The sequence below is a fragment of the Muntiacus reevesi genome, chromosome 2 (genome assembly GCF_963930625.1).
Source record: "Muntiacus reevesi chromosome 2, mMunRee1.1, whole genome shotgun sequence".
Taxonomy (NCBI): domain Eukaryota; kingdom Metazoa; phylum Chordata; class Mammalia; order Artiodactyla; family Cervidae; genus Muntiacus; species Muntiacus reevesi.
Window position 1 is genome coordinate 157236481 of NC_089250.1, and position 25235 is coordinate 157261715.

The 25235-nt window shown below is 38.7% G+C and overlaps 1 protein-coding gene across 3 annotated transcripts in view; it reads left to right on the forward strand.

Annotated features, from left to right (window-relative positions):
* The window catches only part of ATRNL1 (attractin like 1), a 746492-nt gene continuing 721257 nt past the window's right edge, over positions 1-25235 (forward strand). For all 3 annotated transcript variants that reach the window (XM_065923396.1, XM_065923397.1, XM_065923398.1), the window contains exon 1: positions 1-437. In XM_065923396.1, the coding sequence (XP_065779468.1) occupies positions 130-437 (308 nt within the window). In that variant the 5' untranslated portion in view covers positions 1-129. The remainder of the gene's footprint in view (positions 438-25235) is intronic.

Below are 25235 nucleotides of genomic sequence, written 5' to 3' on the forward strand. Positions count from 1 at the left end.
GGCGCCGGTGAGAAGGAGCAGGAGCGGCGGCGGCGGCGCGGTGTTTTCCTCTCCGGCCGGGTTTCCCCTCTGGAGCATCCCTGTCGGCGCCCGCGAGCGCAGCCCCGCCGGCCCGGGGTGCTGGGGAAGATGGAGCCGGGGGGCCGGGCCCGCACTGGCCCCCCGCAGCCGGCGGCCCCGGGGTCGTGGAGGGCTCGGCCGGCAGGCGGCGGCGGCGGCGGCGGCGGCGGCGGGGGCGCCTCCTCCTGGCTGCTGGACGGGAACAGCGGGCTGCTGTGCTATGGCCTTCTCTACCTGGCGCTCTACGCGCAGGTGTCCCAGTCCAAACCCTGCGAAAGGACCGGCTCCTGCTTCTCGGGCCGCTGTGTCAACTCCACCTGCCTCTGCGACCCGGGTTGGGTAGGCGACCAGTGCCAGCACTGCCAGGGCAGGTTCAAGTAAGTGCCTTCGCCGGACCCCGAACCTCAGCCTTGCCCCGCAGCGTCGCGGCCTGCCCCCCACCCCCGTCCCTTCTTGGTCCGGGATCCCTGGGTTGGGAGCGGCCCCCAGCGCTGCCTTCCTCCGGGCTCCGCGCCTCGGAGATCCCGACCCTGCGCCCAGCGCCCGGCACCGATCGCCTTGGACGCGAAGCCTCTCCGGGTGGCCCACCTGTCCGCTGCCCGTCTTTTCCCCTGATCGTCAAAAATTCCGCACTCAGTTACGGTGCCAAACACCATTTTGTTAGCGGACACTATTTTTTAATAAAAAATGAGGCACGTAAGTCATGAAATACTTGCGCATTGTGAAGCGTTCAAACAGTGCAGAAGTGTAGAGGTTAAAAGTTCTGGTCTGCCGGTATCTCCGTCTTCCCCAGCCTACTCCCTTCTCTAGAGGTAACCACTGCTAACTTGTTAGTGTATTTAGTAACAGTGATCATAAGTAGAATTATGTTGACCTTACTGTGTGCCAGACCCTGTTCTGAGTGCCTCATTTGTTCCTCAAAGAATTCCTAGTAACTGAGTTACTAGGATTCCTATACTGGTTTTACAGAGAGAAATCGTGGTAATGAGTTTAAGTAATTTGTCCAAGATTACACAGTACTGATGGCAGAGTTGTGATCCAAATCAGCCAACCTAACTCTAGAACGTTTACTTTTAGCCAGTATTACTGTGCTGAATTGTGCGAAGAGAATCTTGAATTGAGAAATACAGAGTGACTCTGAGTTAGATAAAGGGATGAAATACCTGGACTTTATAATGTGGTGGAGATAATAGATATTCCTAACTGGTTATTTGACTATCAGCTATTGTGTGGAAGCATCACTTGGGTTTTTCAGAAGCTTAAGGCCCTAAGGAGCTTGCTTTACAGCAGTAGAAATGCTTGTCCCCTATTGGTTCATGTGTATTGCGTCGCTGCCTGATAGGAAAAGAGGTGGATGAGTGTGGAGCAGCAGCAAATAAAATACTTGAGACCAATAGGTATCCATCAGACAACTTGTGCAGAACAGTCCTTAAGTAAGTCAACTTCTGTGTCATCCAGATAGTTCAGATCAAGTTTGCTGGCTGGGTTAGTGGCTCAGAAATTGCATTCTATGGGTTACTTATTGTCACAGTGATAGCCAAATCTAAGTGGAGTGTCTCTTGGGTTCTAAGGCAAAGATGAGAATATGGTTCATCTTTGTTGTTGTTTAGTTGCCAAGTCATGACCAGACTCTTTGCAAACCCATGAACTATGTATTCCACCAGGCTCCTCTTTCCATGAAGTTTCCCAGGCAGGAATACTAGATTGGATTGCCATTTCCTTCTCCAGGGGATCCTCCCGATCCAGGGATCAAACCTGTGCCTCCTGCATTGGCAGATGTATTCTTTACCACTGAGCCACAAGGGAAGCCTATGATTCACCTTACTTATGTATCAGAAGAAAATTTCCTGGGAGTTTTAAACAAAATATTTTCCTTTTTTTTAAACTTGCTGGTTAAGACAAGTCCCTGAAACCTTATTGTAAAAAACCGTATTGTAAACCTTATTGTAAAACTTTATTGTAAAAATGTATTTTTTAAATATATTTTTTAAATAAATAAAAAAATGTATTTTTTTAAAGGGGACTTTTTAATTTAAGTAGATCTTACAGCAAGTTTAATTTATAGCAAGATTTTGGAAGTGAAATCTCAGAATGAAGTTTTATGAAATTCTTCTGTAGGAGTAAGTTGAAATGTTTCCTAGCTTTGTAATTTCACAAATTAGTGTAATGCTCTTGTTTTTTAAAATACTTTAAAAAATTTAGTAGAGTTACTAATTAAAAGTTTTAAAAAATGTTTCAAGACCCACAAAGATACTGTTTTGAACTGTGCTTATTAGTAGTCTTTTTTACTTAAGTGTTCTTAAACTTTTGCTTTGATGGAAACAGCCAGCCCAGCCTCTTCACCTGGCAAGAGAGGATTTTGAACATAGAAACTGGTAGTCAGTAATAAAAAAAGCCACATACATTTTTTATATCCATTTTTATGTAAAGAGAATGATTGCCTGATTCATATGTAATTTAGGGACATTGGCGTTTGGTTGGAATTGCTCTGTTTGTCTAAAGAGGACAAAAATTGCTGCAGTCCTGAGAAGCCTCTGTCTACATTGTAGAGAAGTGGAATTGTTAATCAGCTAGATCAGCAGCCTGTAACCTCACTAGCAGATGTTGTCCCAGTTAGTAGGAAAGGTCACAGATCAAGTTAAAACCGGCTTAAATAATATAGAGAGATGGTTGCTGTTCATAAACAATACATTAGTGAGTAAAAGAGGAATCATTTTTTAAAATATAGATGTAGTTAAATAACAATAAACCCTGGACTAATCATTGAATATTCATTTCTTTGGAACCTCTTTCCTATGATTCATTGTACTCTATTAATAAGTACTTTTTCATTCTCTGTGGAGTACCAGCTATTAATTAGAGTAAATATAACTGGTACAACTCTTTGTGTTTTGTTATATATACTCTTAGGGTAAAGAAGTATTTAATGTTAAAGGAACGAATCAATTTAGAAGAAAAGATTTCTTCCTGGTAAAGTGCCTGCTAAGCTAAGAAAGGTTTCTTTCAGAGTGTTGGCTTGTTTTATCTAATATTTGAAGTAATAACACAGTGGGAAAGACTTTTATCTGGAAATTCTCACGTCGTTAATTATCTTGAAAATCTTTTACTCAACTAAAGGATAGCAACCTTACACACAGACATCAAAAATGATCAATCTTCGTAAGCAGGTGTCAAAATTAATTGGCTGGTTCCATGGTAACTTAGCTCTTTTTTTCTAGTGAAGAGATTTCACTAGGGAATGAGTATTCTTCAAATGCTTTTTTAGAAGGGAAGATTGATGGTTGGGGGGAGAAATGCAGCAGTAAATATGGGATCAAAAGTGGTACTTCAGTTCTCTTAGGATTGATTTCAGCCTTCTGCTTCCATTTGAAGAGAATACAACTCTCAGATTATAGGCCATTCTTCACCTAGGTAAAACAGAATGAACACCGATCTTTAGCCAAAGTTAGACTGAAAGACTTAGGACTGAGAATCAGAAAGGACAGTGCCAATTTGAAATGTAATAATCAAGGATATGATATATGAAATATATGCAAATTTAAATTACATTTACTTGGGCAGCATAGTATAACATTAGGCTGGAAAGCATTTTGCTACAAACTCTATTTGAATGAATAACACTGTTATAAACTAGGTCTTTAGAATTATTTTTGTAGAGTAGTTGAGATTTATGTTTATATAAACTTATAATTTGAGTTCGTACTTGGACATTTTTTTGCTTATATGCCTTAGGAACCTAAGACTTCTCATTTCTCTTAGGTAAAGAAAATAGCTGAGATTAATGTTCTGAGATTGGAAAATACCTCATTATTTTCTAAATATTTTATAAGTTTAAATTTATTATTAAAGTACATTTATTGAGTATTCCTCTAATCATCTATTAAATCTTGCTGTATGTTTAATGTATGCAAATTTTTTTAAACCTCTTTGATCAGTCAAATATGGATGATGAATTTCACATGTTTATAATAGAAGTAATCTATTTCTATTTTAACAGCAAAATGAAGATACACTACCAGGAGTGAGGTTGCTGTTGTAAATAGAAAGCAGTAGGGTTAAATGTGTAAATATTTTTCCTAAGTTACTACTAAAATCCCCCAACATATGTGTGCATATACACATATACACATATATCATTTGGAATCCTTTTTAATAATAATAGGGAAGCTCTCAGTAACTGTGATGTTTAAATTGAATGCCCCCTGTCCCCAAGTCTTTATTTCAAACTAAGATTCTAATATGTAATTTATATGCATGGGTTCTTTTCATGTTATTAAACATGAAAATCACACAATGGAATTTTATAATAATTTAAATTGAGTGTTTCTGAGATCCCCAACTGATAAGTTACTTGAAGTAGCATGGTTTTGAAGACCATGGGTCTGCATAATTTGGTTCCTTTAGCAGATGACTGACTCACTCTTCCAGCTTTCCTGCCTTTTAAAGTGCCTTCAAAGTGCCACATTGCTTTTGGACTCAGGGCATTTCACACATACTGTTACATCTCTCTGAGCCCTCTTTCCTGTGTGGTCTTTGCTTGACTGATTACTAAGCATCCCTCAAATTTTAGCATATCCTAGTGTCTGAAGGAAGCTTTTCTAATTCTTCAGACTACATGACCCCTCATTATATACTCTTATAGACTGTTTTTCCTTTGTAGCACTTTGAAAATGAATAATTAGAGTTGAAATTTTTTTCTAAAAAATTATTTTTAAGAGCTTAATTGAGGTATAATTGACATGCAGTAAACTACAATTTAAAAAGTTTTGATGTTTATATGCGCCTCTTAAACTATCATCACAGTCAAGATCCTAAAAATATTAGTCACTCTCAAAAGTCCCTTGTTGTTGTTGTTTAGTTGCGTCCAACTGTTTGCAGCTCATGGACTGCAGCATGCCAGGCTTCCCTGTCTTTCACCATCTCCTGGAGTTTGCTCAAATTCGTGTCCATTGAGTTGGTGATGTCATCCAACCATCTCATCCTCTGCCGTCCATTTCTCCTCCTAACTCCAATCTTTCCCAGTATCAGGGTCTTTTCCAATGAGTCGGCCCTTCGAATCAGGTGGCCAAAGTATTGGAGCTTCAGCTTCAGCATCAGTCCTTCCAGTGAATACCCAGAGTTGATTTCCTTTTGGATTGACTTGATTTCATCTCCTTGCTGTCCCAGGGACTCTTTGAAGAGTCTTGTCCAGCACCATGGTTTGAAGGCATCAGTTCTTCCGTGCTCAGAATCTGCATGCAATGTGGGAGACCTGGGTTTGATACCTGGATTGGGAAGATCCCCTGGAGAAGGGAAAGGCTACCCACTCCAGTATTCTGGCCTGGCGAATTCTATGAACTATATAGGCCATAGGGTTGCAAAGAGTCGGACACGATTGAGCAACTATCCTTTAACTTCCAGTGACTAATGATAATGATGGTGAATATCTTGTCATGTGTTTACTTGCCATCTGTAAATTTCATTTGGTGAGATGTCTGTTCAGAACTTTTGCACATTTTTAAAGTTGTTTCTTTCTTATTATTGATTTTTATAAGTTCTTTACATATTATGCATACTATTTCCTTATAAGATGTGTCATTTGCAAATATTTTCTTGCATGTTGGGGCTTGTCTTTTCATTCTCTTAACAGTTTTCAATGGACGGAAGTTTTAAATTTAATGAATTGCAGCTTCTCAAGTTATTCCTTTTATGGATTTTGGGTTTTTTGGTGGTAGTATTTAAGAAACCTTTGCCTCAGTGAAAAATTTTCTTTAATTCTTTATGTTTTTTTTTTAGAATTTTTGTAGGTTTACACTTTGCATTTAGGTTGAGTCCATTTTGATTTACTTCTGCATTTAGTTTCTGCTGTACAGTAAAATGAATCAGCTATATGTATACACATATCCCCTCTTTTTCTGATTTGCTCGCATTTAGATAACCACGGAGCATGGAGTAGAGTTCCCTGTGCTATATAGTAGGTTCTCATTAGTTGTCTATTTTATACATACTATCAAAGTGTATATGCTGCTGCTGCTTCTAAGTTGCTTCAGTCATGTCCGACTCTGTGGACCCCATAGACGGCAGCCCACCAGGCTCCCCCGTCCCTGGGATTCTCCAGGCAAGAACACTGGAGAGGGTTGCAATTTCCTTCTCCAATGCATGAAAGTGAAAAGTGAAAGGGAAGTTGCTCAGTCGTGTCTGACTCTTCACGACCCCATGGACTGTAGCCCACCAGGCTCCTCCGTCCATGGGATTTTCCAGGCAAGAGTACTGGCGTGGGGTGCCATTTCCTTCTCCTCAAAGTATATATGTGTCAATCCCAATTCATTTTACCCCCCACTCCATTTTTGTATTTTGATTTTGTATCCTTAAATCTTCCTAAAATTACTTGTTTGTAGTAGTAGTCGTTTTTGTAGATTCCTAATGATTTTCTACATACTTGATTATGTTGTCTGCAAATAAAGATACTTTAAGCCCTTTCTCTGCAATCTAGATGCCTTTCATTTCTTTTCCTTGCCTTATTTCCCTGGCTAGAACCTCCATTATAGTGATATATACAGGTCATAAGGAGTAGTTGACTGTCTTGTTCCTGATTTAAGGGGAAAATATTCAGTCTTTAACCATTAAATATGATAGTATGTGTAAGTTTCTTGTAAATCCCCTTTGTCACATTGAGGAAGTTCCCTTCTGTTCTTAGTTTTCTGAGAGTTTTTATTGGAATTGAGTTGAGATTGGAATCTGCATCTGTTGAGATGATAATTTTTCATTTTAAGCTTAATATGAATTATATTGCTTAACTTTTGAGTATTAAACCATCCTTACATTCCTGGGATGAGCCTCATCTGGAGTGATATATTTTTCTTTTTATGTATTCTTTGGGTTTGATTTATTAAAAATTTTAAAAGAATTTTTGTGTATATGTTCAGGAAGGATATTGTTTGGTTCTTTTCTTGTAGTAACTTTGTCTGGTTTCAGAGTCAGGGTAATGCTGGCCTCATAGAGTGAGCTGGGACCTTGCTGTTCAGTATTTCAGGGAAGTGTGCAGCACTGACATCACTTCTTCATTACATGTTTGGTAGGATTCACCAGTGAAGCCCTCAAAACTTGGAGTTAATTCTTTAAGTTTGAATTTAATTTATTTAATATAAACTCAGTTCATTTAATAGTTATAGCTAGAAGTTCAATTTATTTAATATGTGTAAGGCTGTATGACTAGGACTTAAACTTTATTGGACAGAGTATTGTCCACTTTGGTAAATATTCCTTGTGCATGTGAAAAGAGTGTGTGTTGTGCTATTGATGGGGGGGTCTTCTGTAAATTTCAGTTAGGTCAAGTTGGTTGATAGTTTTGTTCAAGATTTCTAAAACTTCTCTGATTTTCTGTCTGTTTCTGTCAGTTATTGAGAGGGCATATAGAAATCTTCAATTATAACTTTGTAATTATGTGTTTCTCTGTAGTCATATCTATTTTTGTTTCATGTACTTTGAGCCTCTGTTATTAGGTGCATGAAATTTTGTATTATATCCTATTGGTAAATTGATCCCCTCTTCATTATGGAGTGAACATTTGTTGAAGAGGCTATCCTGGTTTCATTGATGTTTTGCTCCTTTGTTGAAAGTTAGTTGGTCATCTCTATATCTGTTTCTTGATTCTGTTCCGTTCCATTGATCCATGTGTCTGTCCTTCTGGGGATGCCTTTTTTTGACTATTGAATCTTTCAAGATTCATTTCAATAGATTCAAGATCTATTCAAGTAAGTCTTGAAATTAGATAGTGAGATTTCTTCAACTATTTTTATTTTTGAAAATTCATTTGTTTATTTTAGTTCATATGCTTTTTCTATATAAATTTTAGAGTCAGTTTGTCAATTTCTTAAGAAAAACTGGAATTTTAATTGAGATTGTGTTGATTCAGGAGAACATTTTGGGTAGTATTGACATCTAGATAATATTGAGTTTTCCAGTCCTCCAACAGATATATTTCTTCATTTATTTAGATTTTCATTGATTTCTTTTCAGATGCAGACCCTGAACATATTTTGTTAGATTTGTACCAAGGTAGTTTGTATTCTTTGATGCTATTATAATTGATATTGTTTCTTTTAATTTTAGTTTCCAGTTGTTCTTTTTCATTATGTATAAATAACAATTGATTTTTGTATGTTGACCTAGTTTTCTGCAATGTTGACAAACTCAGTTTCAGTAGCTGTTTTTGTAGATTCTCCGGGGTTTTCTGCATAGACAGTCATACCTGTTTTACTTCTTCCTTTCCCATTGTATCCCCTTGTTTTTCTTCTTCTCTGTTGCACTAGCTAGGACCTTCAGCCTGATGTGGAATAAGAGTAGAAGAGTGGATATCCTTGCCTTGTTTCCAATCTTCGCTGGAAAACATTCAGTCTTTAAACATCTTTAAACATGAAGTATCATGTTAGCTGCAGGCTTTTTTTTTTTTTAAATAAATGCCCTTTATTAGGTTAAAGAAGTTCTCTGCTGTCCCTGATTTTGAGAGTTGATCATCATGCGATAACAGGAAATGTATATTGATCTGCCCCTGGTTCCTGGCATAGAGTTCTTAAAAAACCCTTGTAATTTCCTAAGTGATAAGAGTACTAGAAGCATCTCGTGTTCTAATGCTGTTTTTTAACCTTTGTTCCTAACACAGGGCCCCTGAAACCCTTGTAATTTCCCTGGTGATCATACTGTGTTTTGTTCAATGAGGTGACTCAGGGCGGGCTTCTGGATAAGGGCTAGTTACCAGAAAGACCAAGTCATGGTTTGAAACTTGGACTCTTCAGCCCTGTCCCCCATTCTCTTGAGAAGGGAGAATGTGAAAATAGAGATAATGATCTATGACATCTACATGGTCAACCCTCCATAAATCCCCAAAGTTTGGGGTTTGGAGAGCTTCTTGGTTGATGAACTCTTGGAGGTGCGGGGCGAGTGATGTACTTGGGCAGGGCAGGGCAATTCTCATCCCCTTCACCCATACATTATCCTATGTAGCTCTTCCATCTGGCTGTTCCTGAATTATATACTTTTATAATAAACCAGTGATCTAGTAAATAAAATGTCTGAGTTCTGTGAGCCTCTGTAGCAAGCTGATCGAATACAAGGAGCAGGTGTTTGGATCCCCCAGTCTGTGGCTAGTTGGTCAGAAGTACAGGTGTTAAATGGGATTGCAGTTGGTGTCAGAGTTGAGGGGGGGAGTTTTATAGGACTGAACCCTTAACCTGTGGAATCTGATGCTGTCTCCTGTTCAACTCCAGAATTGAGTTGAATTCTCGGACACCCTTCTGGTGTCTGCGAGTTCCTTGGTGGTTGTTCTTGTTCAGTTGCCAAGTCATGTCTGACTCTTTGTGACCTCGTGGACTGCAGCACCCCAGGCTTCCCTGTCCCTCACCATCTCCCAGAGTTTGCCCAAGTTCATGTCCATTGCATCGGTGATGGCATCCCATCATCTTATCCTCTGTTGCCCTCTTCTCCTTCTGCCTTCCATCTTTTCCAGCATCAGGGTCTTTTCCAACGAGTTGGCTGTCTGCATTAGGTGGTGAAAGTATTGGAGCTTCGGCCGAATTCCTTGGTAATGGGGGGAAAACCTCCATACATTTGGTCACCAAAGTGAAGGTGGTGTGAGTAGAAATGGAGACTTATGGGGAACAATACACGGTGGGGAGGAACTGGATTTTTTTCAACACAGGAGGGTAGTAACTGAGAGTTTTTCCATTTACAGTCATGTATCAGTTCAGTTTAGTTCAGTTGCTCAGTTGTGTCCAACTCTTTGCGACCCCATGAATCACAGGACGCCAGGCCTTCCTGTCCATCACCAACTCCCGGAGTTTAATCAAACTCATGTCCATTGAGTTGGTGATGCCATCCAGCCATCTCATCCTCTGTCGTCCCCTTTTCCTCCTGCCCCCAATCCCTTCCAACATCAGGGTCTTTTCCAATGAGTCAACTCTTCGCATAAGGTGGCCAAAGTACTGGAGTTTCAGCTTCAACATCAATCTTTCCAGTGAACACCCAGGACTGATCTCCTTTAGGATGGACTGGTTGGATCTCCTTGCAGTCCAAGAGATTCTCAAGAGTCTTCTCCAACACCACAGCTCAAAAGCATCAGTTTTTCAGCACTTAGCTTTCCTCACAGTCTAACTCTCACATCCATACATGACCACTGGAAAAACCGTATGGGTGTTGAAATTTGTCACATGATTTTTTTCTACGTCTATTGAGATAGTCATTTGATTTTTCTTCTTTTGTGTGTTAATATTGGTGAATTAAATTGATTTTTAAATGTTTACTCAACCTTGCATTCCTGGGGTAAACTCCTTGGTTTGCAGTGTATTACACTTTTTATATATTGCTGGATTTAATTTGATAATATTTTGTTGAGGATTTTTGCTTATGTGTTGATGAGAGAGATTGCTCTGTAATTTTCTTGTAATGTCTTTGGTTTCCTAATCATGGTATAATGCTAACCTTATAAAGTGAGTTAGAAATTGCTCCCTTTTCTTATGTTTTCTGGAAGAATTTATGTAGAATTGGTATTACTGCTTTCGTTAATGTTTGACAAATTCATCAGTGATGCCATCTGGGCTTGGAATTTCTTTGTGGAAGACTTGCAGCTGTGAACTCAATTTCTTTAATAGGTGCAGGGATATTCATTTTATCTATTTCTTGGATGAGTTTTGGCAGATTGTACCTTAACAAAAATGAGTCCATTTCATCTAAGTTTTCAAATTTATGGACGTAAAGTTGTTCATAATATTTCCTTATCCTTTTAAAGTCTGTGGTGTTTTTAATATTTCTTCTTCAATTTTTGATATTGGTAGTTTATGTATTTTTTCCTTCTTTTTTCCTGCTTAGTCTTGCTGGCCATTTATTAATGTTATCAATCTTTTCAAAGAATATGTGTTTGATTTCATTGATTCCTGATGTTTGTTTTTCTTTTGTTGTTTTCAGCTTCATTGCTTGCTGCTTCCTGTTTTTTTTTTTTTTTTTGTAATTTTAGACCTGGGCCCACAACAGTGAAAACCCCAAATCTTAACCTCTGGATTACCAGGGAATTCCCTGCTTCCTTTGATTTTAATTTGCTTTTCTTATCCTCTTTTCTTAAGATGAAAAGCTTTGATCATTAATTTGAGATATTTCTTCCTTTCAGTAAGAGTATTTGAATGCTATACATGTTCTTCTGAGCACTGCTTTAGTGAGTCTCATGTATTGTGATATGCAGTACTTTGATTTTATTCAGTGTAATTAAACTAAGTTATACTTTACCTTGAGACATTCTCTTTGGCTTATGTAGAAGTGCTTTGTTTAATTTCCAAATATTTGGGAATTTACAAGATCTTTATTTCTAGTTTAATTCCACTATGTTAAAAAAAATGTACCTTGTATGATTCCAATTTTTGTAAATTTGTTAAGACTTGTTTTTTGGACTTAATATGGTCTGTTGTGAATGTTGCATGTGCAGTTGAAACAATGTACATTTTGTTGTTAACTGGAGTGTTTTACAGAAAAGTCAAGATGGTCAAGTTGGTTGTTTAAATTGTTCAGATCTTTTATATCCCTAATGATACTCTTATCTACTTCTTCTGTTGATTACTTAAAGAGGAGTGTTGAAGTTTCCAGCTTTATTTATGGATTTATCTGTTTGTTTCCTTTCATTTCTGTCCACTTTACTTCTTGTATTTTGAAGGTTTTTTTTGGTAGACACATTCACAATTAGAATTGTTCTGTCTTTTTGGTGAACTGACCCATTCGTCATTATATAATTTCCTGTTTTCTTTGGTAAGTGTTTTTACTTTGAAGTCTACATTGACATTAAGAGCCACAGTAGTTTTGCTTATTGTTTGCTTTATGTATCTTTTTTGATTTGGAAAGAATAATGTGTTTTTATGTATGTGGTTGTGTTGTTCAGTTGTTGTGTCCAACTCTTTGTGGCCCCATGAACTGTAGCCCACCACGCTCCTTCTGTTCATGGGCTTTTCCAGACAAGAAGAATGGGGTGGGTTGCATTTCCTTTTCCAGGGGATCTTCCTGACCTAAGCATATGTATGTATGCATATGTAAATATATATATATATAAAATCCAGTCTGATACGCTCTGTCTTTATATTGGTCTGTTGTGGCTGTTTATGTTTAATGTATCCAGATATCTTTTAGCATTCCATTTAATTTTTCCATTGTCCCTTTGGGTGTTTGTCTTTGTATTATTTTTTAGTGGTTATGCTAGTGTGTTCGTGATTACAGTAGGCATAGGTAGCTTTTTATAGTCTATTCAGAGTTAATATTTATATTACTTTAGGAAAATTAAGAAATTTTGGAATCACATAGGTCCATTTATCCTCATCCACTGACCTTTGTTATAATTGTCATATGTATATATATGCTCAGTCATGTCCTACTCTTTGCAACCCTGTTGACTGTGGCCTGCCAGGCTCCTCTGTCCATGGGATGTCCCAGCCAAGAATTCTGAAGTGGGTGTATATATACATATATATATCTCAAGTCTACATGTATGGCAGATCCCATCAGATAAAGGTATAAATTTTGTTCAAAAGTCATACATATTTTAAAGAATCCAAGAAGAGGAAAACAGTCTTTTTACATTTTTTCAGATATCTGCTTTTTCTTTTGCTCTTAATTTCTCAAGATATAAATTTCCTGCTAGGGTCATTTCCCTTTTGTTTGAATTGCTTCCTTTTGCTTTTTTTTGGAGCATAACTGCTGCTGATGGATTATGTTAGTTTTCCTTGTTCTGAAAGTGAAAGTTGCTCAATAGTGTCCGACTCTTTGTGACCCCATGGACTATACAGTCCATGAAATTCTCCAGGTGAGAATATTGGAGTGGGTAGCCTTTCCCTTCTCCAGGGAATCTTCCCAACCCAGGGGTCAAACCCAGGTCTCCCACATTGCAGGCAGATTCTTTACCAGCTGAGCCACAAGGGAAACCCAAGAATACTGGAGTGGGTTGTCTGTTCTGAAATTATCTTTATTTTGCCTTCTTTACTGAAGGCTATTTTCCCAAGTACAGAATTCTAGGCTGACAGTTCTTTTCTCTCAGTATTTTAAAGATGTTGCTTGACTCTCTTCTAGCTTTCATGGTTTCTGATGGGAAGTCAGCCGTCATTCTATTCTAATTGTTTTTCCCCTGTATGTCCGATTTAATTTTTCCTACTTACTTTTAAGCTTGTTATACATCTCTTATTTTTAGCAGTTCAGATTCTGATGTATCTGGGTGTAGCTTTCTTTGAATGTACCCTGGTTAGGGTTTGCTGAGCATCTTGAATTTATATTTCTGTCTTTCACCAAATACAGGGATTTTTAAAAAAAACCATTATTTCTTGAAAGATATTTTTCTGTACCAGTCTTTTGCCCTTCTCTTTCTGGGACTTAAGTGATACTAATGTTAGACTTTTGTTTAGTACCACAAATCTTTGAGGCTCTGCTCTTTTTTTTTCTTTTTTTCTTTCTTTAGATTGTATAATTTCTGTTGAACTATCATCAGCTTCACTGACTGTTGCCCCTGTAGTCAATATGCTTTTGAACCCATCTAGTCATTTTAAAATTTAAGATATATTTTCCAGTCACAACATTTCTATTGTGTTCTTTTTTAATGAATTCTTTTTCTCTGTAAAAACTTTTCTTCCCATTTCATTTAAGTGCCTTTACCTTTACCTCATGGAGTCCAGTTATAATAGCTAACATTTTTGATGATTCCAATTTCCAGATTTTCTTAGGATTGATATCTGTTGATTTTCTTTTCCACTGAGAATTTTGTTACATAGTCCTAGTTCTTTGGATGTTGAGTGGTTTTGGATGTATTCTCGATGTTCTCAATGTTATGTAGGTTTTGGGTCCTGGAGAATATTGATTTATTTAGCTATTTGATGATGGTGGTCATGGTGCTCAGTCATGTCCAACTCTTTGCAACACTGTGGATGGTGGCCCGCCAGGCTCCTCTGTCCATGGGATGTCCCAAGCAAGAATACTGAAGTGGGTTACCATTTCCTCCTCCAGGGGATCTTCCAGACCCAGGGATGAAACCTGCATCTCCTGCATTGGTAGGCAGAATCTTTACCACTGAGGCACCTGTAAAGCCCTGTCTATTTATTTATTCTTATATAGTAGGCAACCCACCAGTTAGATACAAGTAGCAAATTCTCTGTCTTGCTTTCTGAGGCCAGTGGTTCTAATCTTAGTTCCGTTTTCAAAGCCTTTGGATCTGAATGCACACATGCGACTCAGGGATTAGTCTGAAACTTTGCAATGTTTTAAATTTTATTTCAGTTCTCAAAGGCTCTGTTAAGCTGCTTTTGGGTCTGTCCCACATATGAGCAGTTCAGATTGAGCCTGAGCCTTCCGTGGGTTCATATACAGAATTGGAATATCTCCATCTTCAGCTCCTCTTTCTTATGATTCCTCCCACACTCTTCATCTTGAAAGGGCACTTTTAGCCAGTTATTCTTGCTGTTGAAGAGACAGAATTTCTCTTAAGATTTGATCTACACTTGCACGTACTGCTTCCGTTCTCTCTAGGTTTGGCCATCCTTGCCGTCTCCGTGGCCATTTTTGTCAAATCTTAAAGTTTTCTTTCTTGAGTTATTGCAGTAGCCCTTTGATTAATCTCTCTGATTCTTTTTTTTTTTTTTCCTTCTTGCTAATCTATCCTGTACTGCTGCCAGAGTTTGTTTGATAGAAGAAAAATTTGATCATATCTCTCTTTTGCCTTGGAGAAGGAAATGGCAACCCACTCCAGTATTCTTGCCTGGAAAATCCCATGGGCAGAGGCGCCTGGAAGGCTGCAGTTCATGGGGTCTCAAAGAGTTGGACATGACTGAGTGACTGAGCACTCTTTTGCCTAAGAACTGGAGTACTTAAGATAGTGAGTGATGCCAAGGATTCTGATGAAGGATCTGTTGTCATTCAAATTGTGATTCTCTTCTAGGTAATACATCATCTTCCTTTGTCTTTTTTTTTCTTTTAGATTTTCAGAAATTTGGTTATGATGTGCAATTCTTTGAGTTTCCTTTGTTTATTATTTGCTCAGCTTCTTGTTAGTTTGTATCTTTTTCAAAATTTGCAAAAATTTCATTTCTTCAGAAATTTTTTTCAGCTCTCCAGTTTTTAATTCTCCTGTGACTCCAACGAGACAAATGTGAAATGTTTTGTTATTAACTTTTAGGTCAGTACAGCTCTGTTCATTTCCTTCAGTCTCTTCTATCTATTCAGATTGGATGATTTTTGTTTATGTATCTTTATGTTTACTAATTCTTTCCTCTGTCTTCTCTATTCTGCTCTTGGGCTCATCTTGTGAGTTTTTATGAGAAGTTTTATTTATTATATTTTTACATTTTGTTCTTCTTTTATGTCTTCTGTTTCTTTGCTTTTATTTTTATATTTGTTTAAAAAATGTTTGTATCTGTTGTTGGGCCATTTTTCTGATAGCTGCTTTAAGATTCTTGTAGTTACTCTCCATTTTCCTACCCACCAATTCCATTAATTTAGGCAGCTGCTAATCTACTTTCTCTATGAGATTGCTTCTTATGGACATTTCATATAAGTGGAGTCATATAATCCTATCATCTTTTGTCCCTGACTTCTCTTCCTTAGCATATTGTCAAATTTCATTGTATCGGTATTCCACATTTGTTTTTCTGTTTATCAGCTGGTGGACATTTGGCTTATTTATACCTTTTGGCTACTATGAGTAATGCTGCTATGAATTTTTGTGTGCAGGTTTTGTACACGTTTTAATTTCTTTTGGGTGTATCCTTGGAGTGTGCTGGCTCTCCATCGTGCTGAGATTCGAAGACCCATTCAGTTACAGTTTAGTTGGCTTTCGCAGTGCTGTTCTCGTCTGCCTTGCTTGTCTACCACCCAGAGGCCATTCTGAAACACAGATGGCATTCCATACCATCGTTCAGTTCTGTAAGTTTTTGCTGTGTTGATTCTGATTAGTTTCACCTACATGTGAAACTGTATGTGTGCATGTCCAGGACTTCATACCGGATGTAAGGAATCCCCTTTCACCTTTCTCATCTCTGTCATTTCGTTCCATTTAGCGACCCCGTGGATTGTAGCTTGCCTGGCTTCTGTCTGTGGAATTCTCCAGGCAAGAACACTGGAGTGGATTGCCATTCCCTTGGTGCGAATTCTGCTGTCATCCGCTGAGAGCAGGGCAGAGATGGTCCACCCCGCAGTCTCTGATGCCGCTGCACCCTCAGGGGTGAGAGGCAGTGGTGCTGCCTCTTTGCTGGTATTTGCTTAGTACAGGTGGGGATGGTTGAAGTGACTCCACTCCCACTTCCCCTCTCCTCCATCCCCATGGGGAGGGAGAGATACTATTTTTCCCCATAGAATGTGGGGAATGTAAGCATTTAAAAAATAAAGCCACTGTGTAAATTAGGAACTTCCAAGTTGATTCTCTGTCTCTTATAAAATATAGACGATTAAGAGCATTTTTCACATTTTGATGTATTAAGTTTTATGCCAGACTTCATTTGTACTTTTATGACACTATAATTATGCTAATAATGAATTTTTTTCTAGAAAATAAAATTTATTATTCCAGCTATCTCATGTAAGACTAGTATTAATGGCACTGAAACTAACATTTCCCAAGTTAAATTATGAGTTTAGAGGAGAAATGATATTATGTGGTGAGAAAAGCCTTTACCTGCATTGCCGTTTTCATTGCTGATAAAAATCCTGTTGTTATTCTCATTTTACAATTGCAGTAGAGAATGAACCTGAAACAGTTATTTTTGCAAAGTCTGATAGCTACTAAATTGATAGCTGGGTTGCCAAACAGGTCTTTTTGGCTCTTTTTCCATAGCAAGCAAGAAACTTCAATACGAAGTTTCTCCTTAGGTATAAATTTCTAATTTTCTGGATTTCTGGATAGCATAGGGGTTCTTAGGATCATGAGTTTGGGCACCAAACTGACACAGGTTTAAGATCTGTTTCTGCCGTTGTGCCGTGAATGTTGCTTGGATTTACTTTGTTGCTTTACCGAACACTGTTAAGTTTTATGTCATTATAGTTTTAAAGCAATCTTGTGACATAAGTGTCATTATTATAACTGTTTTACACACAATGAAACCGTGACTTAGGGAGTTTGTGTGACATATCCAGCAGGTGACCAGGCTGAGAGCCCTGTAGCTCTTCAGAAGTTTTTCATGTTTCTTCTAGCTTCTTAGTCATGTCTATTCTTGAGTGAAAAGAGAATATTCTACAGAGTTCTTACATGTCCTTTATGAAGTTAACATGAATGAGTGCATTTTACAGCACACAGATACCAAAAGAAACGTTTAAGCTCATTAAATAATTTTCCATGATACAGCAGTATTTTACGTGTCTCCAAGCTTGGCGATTGTTTGAATGTATGTTATAGCAGAACTTTTAATATCAGGTTCCTGGATGGGCTGTAAGTGGTTCGTGAATCCTCAGATTTGTATGTTGTTGTTCAGTTGCTCAGTTGTGTCCAATCCTTTGTGACCCCATGGAATGCAGCACGCCAGGCTTCGCTGTCCCTCACCATCTCCTGGAGCTTGCTCAAGCCATGTCCATCGAGTCGGTGATGCCATCCAACCATCTTGTCCTCTGTCGTCCCCTTCTCCTCCTGACTTCAGTCTTTCCCAATATCAGGGTCTTTTACAATAAGTTGGCTCTTCACATCAGGTGGCCAAAGTATTGGAACTTCAGAAAGTGAAAGTGAAGTCGCTCAAGTCGTGTACGACTCTTTGCGACCCCATGGACTGGAGCCTACAAGCCTTCTCTGTCCCTGGGATTTTCCAGGCAAGAATGCTGGAGTGGGTTGCCATTTCCTTTTCCAGGGGATCTTCCTGACCCAGGAATTGAAACCGGGTCTCCCGCATTGTAGGCAGACGCTTTACTGTCAGTATCAATTCCTCCAATGAATATTCAGGATTGATTTCCTTTAGGATTGACTGATTTGATTTCCTTGCAATCCAAGTTATTTTCAAGATCTTGTCTTCTCCAATACCACAGTTCAAAAGCATCAGTTCTGTGACACTTGGCCTTCTTTATGGTCCAACTCTCACATCCGTACATGGCTACTGGAAAAACCATAGCTTCGATTAGATGGACCTTTGTCAGCAAAAGAATGTCTCTCCTTTTTAATATGCTGTCTAGGTTGGTCATAGCTTTTCTTCCAAGGAGCAAGCGTCTTTTAATTTCATGGCTATAGTCACCATCTTTAGTGATTTTGGAGCTCCAAGAAAATAAAGTCTGTCACTGTTTCCATTGTTTCCCCCATCTATTTGCCGTGAAGTGATGGGACTGGATGCCATGATCTTAGTGTTTTTGAATGTTGAGTTTTAAGCCAGGGTTTTCACTCTCGTCTTTCACCTTCATCAAGAGGCTATTTAATTCATCTTCGCTTTCTGCAATAAGGGTGGTATCATCTGCGTATCTGAGGTTATTGATATTTCTCCCAGGGATCTTCCCAACCCAGGGATCAAACCCAGGTCTCCCATGTTGCAGACTGATTCTTTACCATCTGAGCCACTAGGGAAGCCCAAGTATAATGGAGTGGGTAGCCTATCCCTTCTCCAGGGGATCTTCCTGACTCAGGAATTGAACCTGGGTCTCCTGCATTGCAGGTGGATTCATTACCACCTGAGCTACCAGAGAAGCCCTCAGATTTGTATATAAAATATTATTTGTATGAATTTTTCTAGGCAGGAGGTAATAGCTTTTACAAGAGTCTCAAAAGTGATTTCAGATCTCAAAATGGTAAGAATCATTGTATTGTAGGAAAGGAAGTATAGTAATGGTCACTGTGTACAATTAAAAATAGTTTTGGCAGATGGAATGATTTCAAAAGTAGTTTTTAAATTTAATTTTTGAAAAAAGTTTAGGAAGATTGTACAATGAGGATAAAAAATTTTCCTATTATTGATTGAATTACAGTGTTCAATATTTGTATTACCTGAATATCTATATTATGTGTAGATACTTATAGATACAATGAATCTCTCTCTCTCTATATGTGTGTGTGTGTGGTGTAGGTATGTTTGTATGTGTATATATATAGATACACATCCCTGACATATTTCTATAGATCTCCATCTTTGTGATGAGGAGTGTTCCATCACTCCATCTATATGATACATATCATTACTTTATATGTTCTACATATATTTACTATTTGTATATTGTCTCCCCTCTTTCTAGACCTAAGTTGTCCGATGTTGCAATCACTATCCACGTGTGGCTATTAAAGTTAATTGAAATGAATGTTTAGAGGTTCAGTTCACTTTTTGCACGGGCAACATTTCAAGTGCTCAGGAGGCACATGTGCCTAGTGATTACCATATTGCACATATATAAAACATTTCTATCATTTCAGGAAGTTCTGTTGGACAGCATTGTTCTAGAATGTAAGGTCCAAGAGCGCAAAAACTTTTTTTTACTTTGTTTTTTTTTGTTATCTATTTTAACAGCTTTATTGAGATGTAATTTACATAACATAAATCTCACCAGTTTAAAGAATACAATTTAATGGTTTTTAAGGTATACTTAGAGAGTTGTGCATTTGTAACTATAATTTTAGAACATTTTATTATTCCATAAAGCCAACCTTGTATTCAAGAACATTCACTCTCCTTTCTTTCCCTACTCTCCAGGTGAATACTAATCTACTTTCTAAAGTCATTTCAAAATCTTATCCCCCATGCCAAGAATATTGCTTGGCATTTAAGATGGCTCTCATGACCTTTGCTCCCTGGTGTTACTCTAATGATTTTATGTTGTATGGCCAAAGGGAGATTATCTCAGTAGTCACATAGGCCATTTAAAAGCGGCTCAGGATTGCTGGATGGAGAGGAAGCCAAAGCTTGGAGGGGCAAGAAGGATTTAACATACTGTTGCTGGAAGGTTTAAGATGAAGGGGCCATGTGGAAAAGGACTCTAGAGTGACCTCTGGGAGCTGAGAGCAACCCCTCGACAGCAGCTATCAAGAAAACAGGGGGGGAGGAAAAAAAAAAAGGAAACAGGGATCTCAGTCCTGCAGACTCAAAGAATTGAACTCTGTCAACAAACTGATTGAGTCTGCAAGTGGACTTTTTTCAGAAGCCTCCAGATAAGAGCTCAGCTCAGCTAACTCTCATCTGAGTCCACAGGGACTCCGACCTATAGGACTGTGAGAAAATCATGTTGGAAAGCATACTGTTTGGGATTTCTAAGTTTATGGTAGTTTGTTAACACAGCAATAAAAGTAAAACAAATTCAAGAGTACATACAGCAGCAAATCATTGAAAGAAGGTATTCTGGTTGAGTTAGTTAATCATATTATTCAGTTAACCAGAAAATAAAGTCATTTCTTTAAGCATGGTGGTCAATTGAGTTTTGTTATTTTTAACAGCAATAATATAGGATAATTTGTGGGTTTAGTTTCTTACAATGCTTTGTATACCTTCCTTGACTTTCTTTGATCTACCATGATTATTCACACTCTAAATGATTTTAGAGGAATTATTTAAATGGTTATTCACACACTAAATGATTTAGAGGGATGATTTTAGAGGAATTCATACTCTAAATGATTGGTATAAGTTTACTAACTGATAAGAAAGAAGCCGTGGAATTTTGATGGTCTCATCACTCTGGCCTCAGTGTTTTTCTGAAACACTGCTTGAGCCAAAGATACGTGTTTTACCCTGTAGGTACCTAAACTATATGCTACCAAAAATGAATCAGAAAATTTTGTTATAGACACATAAAGGTTCTGAAATGATTAGTAGATGTGATGTCAGTTTAGCCAAAGGGGAAGAGATTGTCTGTGTTATTAGATAGTAGATGTGTTTGAAAAGAATGATTAGCATGTGGAAGGGACTATGTAACTAAAAAAATACTTGAATTATATAATTTATCCATAGGCAGCGCTAGCCAGTTGCTGGTCCATAGTTCCAGGCAGAGCCCTTACTGTGTAGAGGAAGGTAGGCAGAATGCAACACCTCTGAGTTGGCTGAGCGTCACTTGCCCAGGTTTCTCTTCTTAACTTACCAATCAGAAGCCACCCCTTCTCCACTGGGGAAGAAGGAGGGAGTGAGATGTGGGAAGAGAGGCCAGGAGTGTCAGTCTCATAAAAATCCTTCCACATGGAAACATGAAGAGTGGACAATATATGCTTTCTTACCGTCATTAAAAAAAAAAAAAAAAAAAAAAAAGGATGACTGAAAACAGCCTCTTCAATATTGAAAATTTTCTTCCTATCTTTGCAGTTTCTTTGCTTGATGTGGAACTCAACTTGACATTAGCCATATTTAACATGGTCAGAAGCCTGAAAATAAATTAAATACTTAATTATATTTGGCCCACTGATGCTCAAATACTTGAATAAAAGGCCTCTGAGTACCCAGAATAACTGTTGTCAAGTTCAGTCTAACTTATCCATTGATATGTGTTGATATACAGTAACAGACGGATTGAAATGATGAAATCTTTTTGAGACTGGTCTCAGTAACATTCTGCCTGAAGACACTGTTTCTTCCTGGCAACTATTTGAAGTCTGGTTGAAGATGAAATTGGGAAAGATTAGCAATGGGAATGGGGCTTCCCTGGTGGCTCAGTGGTAAAGAATCTGCCTGCAATGCAGGAGACCTGGGTTCTGTCCCTGGGTTGAGGAGATTCCCTTGAGAATGGAATGGCTACCCACTCACAGTATTCTGGCCTGGAGAATCCCTTAGACAGAGGGGCCTGGTGGACTATAGTCCGTACGGCTGCAGAGAGTCAGACATAACTGAGCGACTGACTCTCACTCAACAATGGGAGTACAGTATTTTGAAGGATCATAGAAAAGAGTTCTCTTTATTTGCTGGAGGGAGATGGTGATGGTCCTTCCAGTGTCATTTAACCAGAAGTCAGTGATTTTCCACCCTAGATCCTGGGAAAGTGAGAAATAAAGAGCTCCTTTCTTCAATACTAGGCTTGATAGCTAACCAAGCACATACTGTTCGCTATCACTGAGGTCAGTGTGTATACATTTTAGTTGGTGTGTGCTGGTGGCCAGTCCAGTTCGTATCTGCAGCTTGGTTAGTGTACTTATATGGGGGAAAATATTAGCTAAATAAGTCGGTACTGCTGTGGCCAGGATATGATTTATACAAATCAGTGATCTCCGAAGTGGGCTGATACCCATGGTGACTTGCTGGAGTGTGGGAAGAAAATATTAGGACTTCTGTTACTATTATTTTTAATTTTGATCTCTTAAATTTATGCTTCATAGTACATAATATTTAAATGGTCTATGTTTGCTGCTGCTGCTAAGTCACTTCAGTTGTGTCTGACTCTGTGCAACCCCATAGATGCAGCCCACAGGGCTCCCCTGTCCCTGGGATTCTCCAGGCAAGAACACTGGAGTGGGTTACCATTTCCTTCTCCAATGCATGAAAGTGAAAAGTGAAAGTGAAGTTGCTCAGTCATGTCCAACTCGTAGCGACCCCATGGACTGCAGCCCACCAGGCTCCTCCATCCATGGGATTTTCCAGGCAAGAATACTGGAGTGGGATGCCATTGCCTTCTCCAGGTCTATGTTTATTAACATGTAAATATACATATAAGAGAAAGAAAGGCAACCCACTCCAGTATTCTTGCCTGGAGAGTCCCATGGACAGAGGAGCCTGGTGGGCTACTGTTCATGGGGTCACACAGAGTCGGACACGATAAGCACACACGTACATATATTAGATTTATGTAGTAAATAATATTCCTGATGAGAGAACATGATAATTAAAGTTTGGAGACTTCTACTGTAGGGGAGAAAGTCCCCTCACCTCAACTTTTATTAGGGATCATGTGGACAGAGAGTACAGACTTGGGAGTGAGGATGCACAACGCACTGTACAGAAAGCAAGAAGTGCTGGCTCAGCACGGTGTAATACAATAAGGTATCAGAGTGCAGAGGGGAAAAAAACACCAATGAATATAGTCTAGAGGTTCTCTTCATTTTATTTAAAAATAGGTCAATAAATATTAGTAATATTTTAATTAAAAGCACTATTTAATAAAAGACTTGCTTGTAAAGTTGACTTCCAAAGGCAACTCTGGGTAAAGACTATCCCTGGGTGGATCTGATTTTTTTCTCTCTAGAGTGGTTATGCTAGCACTAAACCCATATACTTTGATAAGCAGAACTTACTGTTTCCTATAATACTTTATGATATTAAAATGATTGCATTTTTCTTATTTTTAAAATGTCTTAATCAGATTTTGTATTCATGTCCAGGGTAGAGAATAACACTTTAATTGATTTAATGTTAGTTCTGTTTAATGTTTCTGCTGGTTTTCCTGCATTTCATAGTGGCCATTCCTGTGTTATAAACATCTTAGCATGCTTATTTGATTAAGGACTCTGGATTAAAGCATTTCAGCTGGTGAGACATTGGCACGGCATATGGGCATGTGCAGGCATCTAGACAGAGATTGGCAAACTTTTTCAGTGAAGGGCCAGATAGTAGATATTTTAGGGTTTGTAGGCCATATGGTTGCCACTACTCAACTCTGTTCTCGTAGCATGGAAGCAGTCTTAGATATATGTAAACAAATGGGTGTAGCTGTGTTCCAATAAAACTTCATTTACACAAACACACAATAGGCTATAGGTTTATGGAGCCCTGATCTAGATTAACCATGCCAGTATGGTTCTCAATTCAAGAACACAGTTGCTACAAATTAAGAGAGAAGTTAACTGCTTGAAACTCAGAATGCATTGTAGAGACAACATGAGAAACAGCAGCAGCCTGTTTTACCTTTGATGTAGCTGAACTGTTGCTGTTCAGTTGCTCTGTCGTGTCCTACTCTGCGACACTATGGACTGCAGTACACCAGGCTTCCCTGTCCTTCACCATCTCCTGGAACTCGCTCAAACTCATGTCCATTGTGATGCCATCCAAACATTTTGTTCTGTGTCATCCCCTTCTCCTCCTGCCTTCAGTCTTGCCTAGCATCAAGGTCTTTTTTAATGAGTCAGCTCTTCACATCAGGTGGCCAGAGTATTGGAGCTTCTGCTTTAGCATCAGTACTTCCAGTGAATATTCAGGATTGATTTCCTTCAGGATTGACTGGTTTGATCTTTCAGTTCAAGGGACTCTCAAAAGAGTCTTCTCCAACACCACAGTTACAAAAGCATCAATTCTTTGGCATTCAGCTTTCTTTATAGTCCAACTCTCACATCCCTAAATGACTACTGGAGAAACTATAGCTTTGACTATGCAGACCATTGTTGGCAAAGTAATGTTTGTGCTATGGACCTTTGGTCCTGTACTGTATGTTACCTAATTTTTAAAAATCTCTACCCATCTGGAATGTATAGATGTTAAGAGTAAGAGGTGAAGAGATAGATTGGAAACTAGGTGTTTGTGGTCAGAGCGTGATCTTGGAGCGCAAGACTTATGAATTTTAGAACAGTTCTAGGTTGTGAAGATGTCCAAAGTGTGTAATGGGAATGCTTTGTTCAGGTGGCATAAAGATGAAGATTCTTTCATCTGGAGAAGAGGTCAGGAGCTCCTTCATTATTGTGGAAGTGGTAGTAGTTCTCCCCCTTTTACTCCTCACTCTTGATGGCGAGAAAGGATTTTCCATCCCTTTTGTCTTGGTTTGTGTCAGCACCCCGCTTATTTCTAACAGAGTGAAAATGGCAAAAATGGAAACCTCTTTGCAGTTAAGTAGAGGCAAAGATAAGCTCTTGGTAGGTACTTTTGTTAGGGATGGGGATGAAGGTAGAGAGGAATTTCAGGTGCCATGGTGAGTAGACTTTTCTGTTAAGTCTGTAATTGTGTCTCTGAAGATGAAGAGGGTGGGACAGAGTGGGTAGGTTTCATGTGCTTTTGTTGTGCAGCTGGGATGGGGGAACATAACCGTTCTTTTGCATGACCTTTTACGGGTGGTAGATAAGGGTCATAGTGGTAACTCCTACAGTATATGTTTCTTTAGAGGAGGGAAAATATATTTTAAACTAAGGGTAAGAAGTTTTCAAACATAGCACAGGACTGGGTTAGTTTGAGTGGGTGGGTGATAGAGAAATAGAGAGGTTTTGGGGAAAGAAGTCCCCAGTAGCAGTAGATTTCCTCAGTTTGGGAGGGGTATTCCTAACTAGGAAGATAGATTGTGTGCATGCTTAGTTGCTAAATTGTGTCCAACTCTTTGCAGAAGATAGATTATACTGTAGATAA